Source organism: Varanus komodoensis, unplaced genomic scaffold (genome assembly GCF_004798865.1).
Source record: "Varanus komodoensis strain SLA01 unplaced genomic scaffold, ASM479886v1 scaffold26, whole genome shotgun sequence".
Taxonomy (NCBI): domain Eukaryota; kingdom Metazoa; phylum Chordata; class Lepidosauria; order Squamata; family Varanidae; genus Varanus; species Varanus komodoensis.
Window position 1 is genome coordinate 6,578,127 of NW_025335684.1, and position 11,288 is coordinate 6,589,414.

The following is an 11,288-nucleotide window of genomic DNA, read 5'->3' on the forward strand; positions in this document are numbered from 1 at the left end:
TGAGGCAGAACCTCCCCTCCCAGAATTTCCAGTTCCCACTCCCCCCCCCTTCAGAGATGCAACATCAGCTAAACCAGTTAAACTGGGGCACAGTTCCTCTTGCAACCCAAGGGCCAAATTCCATTCCTGTTCTCAGCAGCTGCCTTTGGAACGGGAAAGAACCAACAGCAAAAGGCACAGAGCCAACCTATCCTGAATTTCAACACATTTTCCACTTAAAACATTCCTGGCCATAAAACTCACCCTTCAGGAAGGCAATTCAACCTTTTAGAATGGAGGAGAAAGACTACACAAAAACCAAGAAACCCACAAATGACTGGTGAAAGTGGGGAAAGGGGATGCAGCCATTGGGCGAACCCCTGAGAACCATATTGGAACCCCAGGATGGCTGGAGCTGAGCCCCAGGTGGCACCTCACGAATTCTGAAAAGCAAGTCCTATTTCTATTGAGCAAAGCTGCAACCAATAGCCATGTTCATGTGCTTTGTATTTAATCAGATTTGGATTAGATTTGAGAGCTGCAATGACTGGGAGAAGAGGAAAAGGATTTTATAAAAGACTTTTGAAGTGAGAAGCCAATTTATGGGACAAATCTAACCTAAAGTAATTCCTTAAGAATTACGTAACAGGCTGGGTCATATGTGAATACAATGCTGCCACGTGTAAACGAGAGACAAAGATGGATAAAAGATTGGTTCCATTTGCAATGTCATGCCAGCTTAAGCTAATTGCACACTTTCTACCCACTCTGCAAACTGGACCTCTCCAAATTATGAAGTTGTTGGATCAAAAAATACATTTGAAAATGTATATGAGGTGAAATACTGTTCAAAAGCACACAACGTTAGCAAAACACTTGCAAAGTGCACAAACTAAGCAAAACTGCATACGTGTAGTTTAGAAAAATGCACACAGAAATTTTCGAATGTTCATGCAAACTTTGGAAAATTAAAACATCTCAAAGTTTGGGATGAACTGAACTTAAGAAATTCTCAAACACGGGATGGACTGGGGTTTAGAAAATTGAGAAATGGAGAGAAACTGAAATGGATAGGTTTGTCCAGCTGTAGCAACAGTTGAGGCTTTTTTTGAAAAAAGAAGGCTGCCTTGAGCTCTTTTGCTTTTGCTGTGCTGTCGGTCAGGGCTAGCCCCATCATCCGACATCCTGGGCCACTGGCATGGGCCCAGGAGCTCAGCAAGGCCAGCCACTGATGTTTGCTCGGGTTCCTTCTTAAATATCCTTTTCCCTTCCCGGAGTTCCCAACTGCCATGTTAGGAGCATTGTGGGAGATCACAATGGGAGTAAGGCCTAAACCCATGATGCTGGCTGGAGCACAGACGTTGTCCCCCTCCCCTTGTGACATGCACCCAGAAAAGCACGAAGTTGGGGGGGGTCATCGAGCCAACGTGCTCCCCACTGTGCTGACCCAGCCCTGCCTCGGATCCTCTCCCAAATTCATGAGTGGTGCGAGGGTTTCGTGGCAAGTCTGGCACAACCACAAGAACATTCATCATGAGCTATGGAGAACCGAAGAAGCAGCTTGTCTCCATCCCGAGGAAGACTGAGAACGAGAAAAACGGGGCTGTGAGTTTCCACATGAATGGATGCGCACGGAGCGTCTAGGATGAGAAAAGAGACAGCAGCTGCTTCCTGCTTTAACCTCCATTGCAAACTGACTTCACATTGTCCAAAACTGAAGGTTAATTTGCTGTGAATCCAAGAGGTGGAATTTATTATCTTGCATATGATACGGAGACCTCAGGACAGGCAGAGGGTCTGGAGAGGAGAGAATGTAATCAATGCTAAATTTAATTTCGGAGTCAGATTTTCCTACGGAGGAGCTGTTTAGACTCCCTTGGCTTGTGCCAGTGTTTGGAAAAAGCTCGCAAGGCTCCAGAGGTTTAGCTTGGGATTCCATTCTCTCACCAGGACAGGCGATGTGGGGGAAGCCCGCATCCACCGCGGACAACACAGGCAGGCAGTCTCTCTCTCCGTTTGACCTTTTTTCTCTGGGCTCCCTTTTCACATTCCTCCTCCTCCGCCTCCGCCTGTAATTCCCATTTTCAAAGAGATCCAACATGGATTCGCATCCCGATGCAAAGCTCCAGTAGTTTCCCTTGCCTTTGTCATTGCCTTCTGCTCTGGGGACCTGCACGCCAGACAAAAGCAGAAATTCCATCAACGACAAACAGTTCCCTTCTTGTCTTTTCACAAGAAAAAGCCGGTGCAGTGGCTTTCTATTTTCACCCCCCCCTATCCCAGGAGGATGAGTTTAATAAGGGGGGGGGGGGCTGTAGTGACTTAGAGGGGAAGGAAATGCACTCTGCACATGCACAGAAATCTATCATCACCTCCCCCATCCCCATCAGATGCTCTAAGTCTGAGTCTGACCACTCAGAACAGATCCCATAGCTGAACTTGGGCTGAAATGAAGACTTGTGTGCGTGTCCTCGCGAAATGCTGCCATTTCCACATCTGTGTCCATTTAAATGCAAGACTCGCATAAACATCTATGACAAGCTACTGAATTCCATGCTCTCTAATTATAGAAGTCCTAGGTAAATAGCTCCTTCAATTTGCTATGTACTAACACACTTCAGAGAGGAACAACACTCTCTCTCTCTCTCTTTTCCAGGAAAAGAAAAGAAGTTGACAGAGTTATTTTAAACAAGCTGCATTTGCTCATCCTTAATTTTCCTCCTTCCACGGTCCCCAATTTAGGTTTCCAAATTACCCCCTCTAAGGCTTATAGGGGGTTCTTGAGGAAAAGACCAACTGTGGTGTTACAGAAACACAGCTTGCTTTTCCCCACTACAAAGTCCATCAAAGGAAACTATTGGCTGGATTCAGATCAGGGATGTGTCCTAAAAATCCTCCTCCACATTTCTCTCCAGATTCTGGATGGTCGATTTATCTGGAGTGTTTTTTCCCTTCCCACCTGAAATGGAGCCCGTGGGTTGCATTCAATGGGTTCTATGCAATGTTAGGCTGAAGTTCCTACTCCAAGAAGGCTTAACATTGGATATAATATGGGGTTGCAATCTGGTACTGGGATTGTTTTCCACTGGTTGAGGGTGCAACCCTTTGTGGATGCCCAGAAGTCTCTGAACCCAGAGGATCATGAGTATCTCATGCAGTGTGGGAGGAACGTGGAGGTGAAAGCCATCTTCTGCCCCCCAACCAGATGGTCCATTTTAGCTGTCTGTCTGAGGTTCTTTGGAGTGGGAGTGAAGGGGGCTGAAATACCACCAGGTTTTGTTGCCTCCTGGAAGGGCTGATCTCCTCCTCTCTGTTGGAGTGAAAGAGTCGGTTGTGTTTGGTGAGTGTTTCAAGGTCAGGGAGATTCACACTTTGCAGATGGGGAGGATGGGCCCTGGGAAATGAGATGGAAGAGGCAGATGGGCTTGTCTCAAAGCCTTCTGCTCCAAGGGTTCAGGTGGACTCTGAGAATAGCTGGGACCTGCAACTACCAGGAATAGGTGTTGGGTAGGCAGGGGCCAGATGAGCCTGGCATGATTCTGGACTCCATGACGTGGTGTTGGGAGAGACGGTCTGGCCAGCCTGAAGGGAGGCATTCAGAGAAGAGGCTTGCCTGCCTCTAAAGGGACCTTCAGGTGGGAGGGGACCAGGGTTACTTGGAAGGAGGGTTCTTGGAAGTAGTTGCTGGATTAGCTTCAGCAAACCATTCTGTGCATGCACAGAGACTCATTCTGTGGCGACTGGGCTTATTCCACATGCACAGGAGAATAAAGAGCTTTGCCAAAGTCCAGTCAGTTGTTTTGAAAGTGTGAAGGGGGAACCTACTTCCTGATGCCGTCCCTGATCCCCAGGATGCCCACGAAGCCCCTACTCTGAGTTGCTGGGTGATGCTGGGAGATCACCCTGCCTTGGTCTTGGCTGCCAGGGGGATGTTGGGACTTTGACACAGTGCCCCAGCTCCGAGGATGGAGTGACTTCCCTCCTATGCTCCTATGACCATTGAGATGCTAGCTAGGATGGTTCTAGCTTGTTTAAACTTTGTACACTGATACTTTATATGATACACAATTCTGTCTTCTTCTTGTTGTTGTTATATTCCTCAACCAGCCAATAACAACAATGAAGCCTAATTAAAAAATGACTATGGGAATTAGGAACTGAATCAGAGAGCTTCCAAGAGTGGGGGCTGTGTGTCCCCCACATCCCAGCACCGGCTGCGCCCTTGATGTGTTCCTGGGACACAACCAGTGCTGTCTGAACCCCTGTACCCTTGAGCATAATGGCTGCTTCCTGGAAGCCATTGGCATAGCAGAGGAGCATAGAAAAAATTAAGTATTTGTTTATTTATTCGATTTGTATAAAAGCTGCCCCTCAGCATTATGCTTTCTGGGGAGAGCATGATGCATTGCTTGGGGAACAATCGTTAGGGAACAGGGGTTGTAAAGTGCAGGACGGGCATTCCCTGGTCCACAGAGCTCCATCCTGAGAGGGCTTCAAACACCGCTCTGTGGTGGAATGCATGTTTTGTTCCAGATCCAATCCTTGGCCTCTCCAATTAAAAGATGCCCGCCCCCCCCCCCCAAGTCAGGGGGAATTGGAGTTGAATTTTCCTTTGTATCCCACACTTTTCTAAAGTCGCCCCAGACAAAGTCGATACGACACTGGGAACAATGCATCGCGAAGGAGGTGACTATGTAGGAAAGCGATGTAATTTGTTTTTGGAATTCTCAGTAAATGGAGCTTTAAAAAGTGCAGAAAGCTTTTGAAGAACCCACTTACATGCAAGTTGGATCTGTGTGTGCATGCACTGGGCGGCCACCTGAGAGGGATGGTTTAACTGGGAGTCCAGCACTGAGCAGGGGGCCGGCCTTCTGGCTCCTTCCACCTTTACTATTCTGCAATTCTCTGCATTCAGTTTTTGGGGTAAAATTTTTGCAAATACGTGTGCTTGTGTTTTAAAAAAGCACAATGCTGCAAAACTGGAATCAAAGGGGAGTGCCATGGAACCGTACAAACTTGGACAACAAGACCTACTTTCCATGCTCCCAATGGGTTGGGCCTGCAGTACTTCTCAGAGCGCCTCTCCTGGCATGCACATACCTGTCCATACACTCTTCATCATCTAAGGCCTTCCTCCAGGCTCCCCCCCACCCCCAGGTACGGGGCCTTCTTGGTGGTAGCCCCTGAGCTGAAGAACAATCCAGAGGAGGTCTGCTTGGCACCAACAAAACTCTACTTTTGGAGCCCGGTTAAGACTTTCCTCTACTCTGGTATTTGGCAGCATATGATAAGGTCCTGGATTCCCTGGGGGGGTGGGTTAAAATTGTGTGTGTAAACCTTTTTAGACTCTGCATGCAATTATATTTTAAAGTGCTAATCTTTGTAAACTTCCCAGGGAGCAGTGCCTACTGGGCTGCATCGAACAAGAAAGAAATAAGAATTCTGTGCAGGGAAAGTGGCAAAAACTGCCCTGAATCTGATATTGGGGTCCTGGGGCAAACGCCACGTAAGAGAGCACCCCCTTGCGAACCCCGATCCCAGCCTAGCATCACACACAGTGCCTGTGCCGAACGGACCCCCCCCCCACCTGTTCGCAGCTCTTGCTCGTCTTACCTTGACGAAGCAGCTGTTGAGAGAAAGGTTGTGACGAATGGAGTTCTGCCAGGCTCGCTGGTTCGTCCGGTAGTAGGGGAATTTCTTCATGATGAAGTCATAAATGCCAGACAGCGTCACTTTGCTGGAAGGGCTCTGCTGGATGGCCATGGCAATTAGAGCAATGTAGCTGCAAGAGAGGAAGAAGACAGTTGCCATGTACACAGAAACAGAGCGAGTCAGAAGGGGTCCATGGGGCCATCTAGTCTGACCCGCGGCTCCAGCCAGCTGCGCTCATGACATGCCTACCATGTGCATGTCTAGCCTATCCTTGAACATCCTCACCACTGGGGCTTCAACCACTGCTAAGGGCGTATGAATCAGGGTAAATGTGGAGTCCTAGAGGACACCCAGAAAGTCGGATCCAGGTGAACTATACTTACCAGAAAGTAAAGCCCACCAAACACAGTACGACTTACTTGCTAGTAAAGATGTGCTGGATTGCACTGATGAAGACTCCATCAGAGCACATGTGGAGAGACAGTCATGGCTGTGGCGTGTCCCACTGGATGCAGTGGGGATACTGTGAAGGGTTACAGATGTGTAGCATCATTCCTCTGTGTGTTTTCTTAGAAGCAAGTCTCATTGTGATCAGTGTAATTTACTCCCTTGTAAGTGTGTGAGGCTGGGACTCCAGAGAGCTCGGTTCGAGTCCCCGCTCAGCCATGGAGCCAACTGGGTGACTTTGGGCCAGTCACAGAGTCTCAGCCCAACCTGCCTCACAGAGCTGCATTATGAGGATAAGATGGAGAGGAAGAGAAGAATTATATAATCCACCCTGAGTTGATTGCACAGAAAAAGGCGGGATGTAAATATGATAAATAAATAAACGTTGTTTAGGAGTACGGCCTTAGTCCAAATAGACCTCATACCATCTATATGCATTTTTCTATGATCCCCATATTATTTCACATTAATTCCTTACAATGGGGAGAGGCAAATAGGAATGTTTTGGACTACAGTTCTCATAATCCACAGCCACCTGGAGAATGGTCAGGAATTATGAGACTGTATTTTGGAGGGCACCCGGAATTCCAGCACTCTTTCAAGACAGGATAACACCACCATCTGATCCATCCATCCATCTCCCACCTCCCCCCACCAACAGTTTGGCATTACAACAGCCCTGTGAGGTAGGTCAAGCCCAAGGTTACTCAGTGAGCTTCATGGCTGAATCGGATTTGGAACCTGTGTCTCTCTCATCATGGACTGAGTTCAAACATCATTTCCTATGCTCAAGGGTTGAACTGGGTTAAGACTGAGCTGCTGTTGAGCCATGCATTGTTGTGGAAACATGGGTTATTGTGCCATCTGAACCAAGCCAAGATCACAAACCATAGTGAACAACCCACAGTTCAGAACCCAACAACAAGCCATGGATTTTAGTGTTGGTGGGTTTCGACAAAACAATAACCCCTGTTTCTAATACAACCTACATTCAACCCTTGAATGCAGAGTATTGTGCTGTCCAACCCAATCCAATGACTGTCCCCAAAGGCCACCTATGGAGCCCAGCAAACCGGGAGCTCAGAGTTCATGCACTTTACAATGGTGCTACACCACTCTGCCCACTGCCCTCAACAAGTTCTTCCTCCTCCTCCTCCTCCTCCTCCTCCTCCTCCTCCTCCTCCTTAAAATGTCTTCATTTCTTCCTTAAAATGTCTCTCCAAGGAGGTGATTTGAAGGATTGAGAGCTGTAAGTGCACCTTACCCCCGAAGACCCAAACGGCGTCCTAAGATCCACCCAGGCAGTCCTAATGGATTCATGTTCCAATCATGCTTTGGACCTCCTAGTCTGCAAAGTTGGGAATGAGCAATAATTTGCATCCCAGGGCAGCTGCCGAGACAAAGGCGTGCAAAATGCATTTCTTTCAAAAGTACATCCTGAAATGAAGCTCTCCCTCCGCTTCAGATCTTGGGGGTTTCCCCTCAGCCTGTGTCGTGGCAACGGCTGCCCTGACATGTTTGGTGAAAAGAGGTAACGTGGCTGCTAATTATCCTTCCGATAGAAGGAAAGTATCCCTACTTGGGTATTCACAGAGTCACCCAGTACAAAAAAGGCTTTCTCTGCTGGCAGCTCCACCAAGCTGCGCTCTCCATTCGGCTCAGACGAAAAGGCTTCCATTTTTAAAACGTGTCTAGGCATGATTGCAACTTTGGAAACAGAAAGTTTCTCCAAGCTAAAAATGCATCTGACTCATGGATGACCATCACGTCAGCGCTTGAATATCTCTGACTTATAGCAAGCTACCCAGGGCGGACTGCTACTCAGTTCTGCCCATTTACTTTGATGGACACTGTGCCATAGGGTTCTATGGGTCACACTCCCGCATGAGTGCATCCAAGGGAGTGACCTTCCTGGGACAGGAAGAAAGAATTTCTCTGCATGGCCAATAGGAAGATGGGTTTTAATCAGCAGCAACGTGATTAATTAACTCCAGCCTCAGCTGCTTAATCTTTATTGGCAGCATTTGGATTTTTAATTTTGAGGCTGAGCGAGAGGACCGAATACGAACTGCCTCAACAGACATTAATGTTGGAGAAAATATAGTCAGTGTTTATATTAAGAGGCAATGTTCTGATAGATTTTGGAATGTGCTTTTCTTGAGTAAATGGCAATGAACCTGACATTTTCTTCACATTTTGGAAATGTGCCTGTTCTCAGCGGTCAGTAATTGCCAATTGAATCAATCAATTAATCAATCAATTGATGTAATGGAAGAGGAGCAAGCCACCAAAAATACTGAAGTTGGCTGAAAGACTGAGAAATAGGATACTGAGAAATCGCTAGAACCTGCAAGCTTGTCTACGGCAATTGATTTAGTACCCAATACATTTAAGACAAATTCATTACTATATCTTTGCCTAGGAAGAGAGAGCAGGGAAGCCGGAATTCCAGGAAGTAAAGTTTGCCATAATTCCATGAGTTACATCATTTCTAATATCCCGAATATAACTTGGGAGCTCTAAAAAGTCCTCTACAGTGCTCATTATATTTCTCTGACGACCTCCATAAACCTTATGTCCATACTGACTCAATGTCCCAAACTCTGTTTTCCTTGCTCTGATTTGAAAGATATGTAAACCGTTGAAATGCATAAAAGTTTATCCCCCCCATACACACCAGCAGCATGATATGATGATAATGATTGCACTATGTACCTTTTTCTGCTCACACCTGCAGATCGGGTTGCAGTTAGTTATTACAAAAAAAATTAAACAATAAAAATAAATAAATTGCGGTGGAATTCCCCAGCAACTGACAACATGCAAAGAGAATGAACAGAGAAGAGACTTGGAAAAAGTTGGACTTACCTGTATGCCGGTCTGGTGAACCTTCTCTCCTCATCCGAGCTGCAGGTTGGATACTCATCTCCATCATAATTAAAGCAGTTGTAGGGGTACTGGGTGTTGTCAAACATTTTCCTGGTCCTCTTTCGGCTCCTGTTGAAAGAGAGAGAGAGAGAAGGGGAGAGAGAGAGAGAGAGAGAGGTGGAGCAGAGATGCTTGGTTAGCACTGCTCCTCCCTCGGTCTGTCCATGCCCCCCTTTCCCCTGTACTCTCTCTCCATCTCTCGTTCTCCCCCCTCCCCAGTCGCTGGGTCCCAAGCAGCCCGTCCCTCGGAATAAGATTCCCTGTGGTTTTGTTTTCCCATCCCACCCCCTGCCCTGTGGTCTCCCGCTGTAGGAACAGGCAGCAACTAACTGATTAAGATGTGGGAAAGGTCTCCCGTGAACCTTTGAACTTGGGTCTACATAGCCGGTAGCGAGGCGCTGCGTCTCCCTGGGTGGTCCCGGCTGAGCGAGACGCGCAGGAGCGTTGCTCGCCATCGAGGTTCCTAATGTGACAAAAGTAAACAATGCAGAGTTAATGACTCTTCCCACCGTCCCGGCCACACGCTCGTTTCAGGGTCGAAACCTGACCCCATAGTGCAATGATCAACCCACTTTGGGAGGAGAATTCCTGTGGGGCTCTGAAGACAATGCACATCCGTTTCTGCGAATGAGCAGGGAGAAGGAAAGAGTGTTCAAAGGAGGCAGGACAGAGCGATCGGAGGGACTGGTGTCAAGGAGGGAAGTAGAAACAGCTCGTGGGCACAAAGCTACTTGTGTGGCCCGATCTTGGGGATGAATTAGCCTGATAAGTTTATGCCAATCCGGCAACCATTTGATCGTCTCTTTCTCTCTCCCTCGGCTTCTCTCCCGCCCCAATTTGGTGCTTTCCAACTGGTGATGTCAAAGAGAAGGCATATCATTCAACGGTGTCATTATGAGCGGTGGCGGGGGGGAGGGCTCCCGAAAAGGTGCATGACACACGGCTGTTTACTTCCTTTGCAGACAGCCGTTCCCCCAGGAAGTAGCTCTGGGAGGAAGCTGCATGCATGCAAATTGGGTTGGAAAATCAGGGGGAAAGGTGAGGACTGGAGGGCGCCAGGTCAGCCCCATCAGTCAGTCTACCTGGGCGTTGTCTCCGCCGGCTACATTTTCTGGGGTTTCAGACAGCCGTAACCTGGAGGAGCCGAGGAACAAGCCAGGCACCCTCTGGATGCAAAGCAAGCGATCAGCCATGGGTTTCTGGTCCATGGCCAGCAGGGAAGCTTCCTTGACTCAGCCCACTGGCTGCTCCCGGAGGGCATTGCCCCCTCCAGCGTTGGGCACCTCTGGCCACTTTGGACCCCTGTCCTGGGCACTCCCATGGGGCACCCCCCTCCCATGTGGTGGTGGCACCACTCTTGAAAGCTGGTGATGACCCTTTGGGTGCTTTGTCATAGTGAAGGACTACGCAGAAGCCAAGGACCCTTCCGCTTGCCTCGTTCCCCCTGCAATATATGTTTTTATACTTTTCAGGGGTAGCAGGGGTGGGGACCTGCAGGTGCGGGGGGAACACGTATCTGCCTCAAGGGTGCTCAACCTCCCAAGGACTGAAGTCAGTTCTGGAGGAGATTTCAGGGGGCCGTATTCCAGGGTATTCCAGGGGTGTGCAGGGACGAGGGTAAAAGAGGAGGCATTGCAGCCTCTTGGGATGGCGGAGAACAACCTTGAAGAAAAGCAGGGAAACCATCTAGCCAACAGCAGTCAGGAAAGTGGGTGTGGCCAAGGGAGGGGTGTGGCCCCAGGGGGAGCTGGGTTGAAGCCCTGGCATGCTTTGCAGAGTTGAGATGGCCAGGTTTCGGCTTTTGTTTTGGGAGGGTTTTTTTTTGCTTTTTGCTTTTTCAGTCTTGCTGTCATCACTGTCATTATTCATTTGATTTCTGTGCTGCTCAATAGCTGAAGCTCTCTGGGTGGTTTGTAACAGCTCATAAAAACAGTACAGTCAAATACAAGGAATGCCGCAAAATCTCATAGAAATGCAAACTTTTTAAAGCAAGCCATTAAAAGCCGCTGAAAACAGGACATGACGAATAGCCCTGCTTCGCTTCGCTTCACAGCATTTGGGATAAGTAATCCATTCAAGTCCTGGCATATCTAAGTGCATCTTTAAAAGCATTGCCATAACTGGATGGCTTAACCTGGTTCTGAAAATTAGACAGGGTCGGCACCAGGAGGGTCTCATTACAGGGATGGGGGGCCACACAGAGAAAGCCCTGTCTCCCGTTATTGTCCTCTTAGACTCTTCTTGAGGCCCAGACACTGAGTGCAGAATCTGCACGGATTGTG

General features: G+C 48.2%; 1 protein-coding gene across 1 annotated transcript; it reads right to left on the reverse strand.

Annotated features, from left to right (window-relative positions):
* Nucleotides 1-1,678: 1,678 nt before the first annotated feature.
* Nucleotides 1,679-9,053, reverse strand: FOXL3 (forkhead box L3). The gene is made up of 3 exons (XM_044433805.1): nucleotides 8,947-9,053; nucleotides 5,593-5,761; nucleotides 1,679-2,149 (listed from the first exon to the last, which is right to left on the reverse strand). Exons 1-3 carry the CDS (start codon nucleotides 9,051-9,053, stop codon nucleotides 1,679-1,681), a joined length of 747 nt encoding a protein of 248 aa, XP_044289740.1.
* Between the last annotated feature and the right edge of the window lie 2,235 nt (nucleotides 9,054-11,288).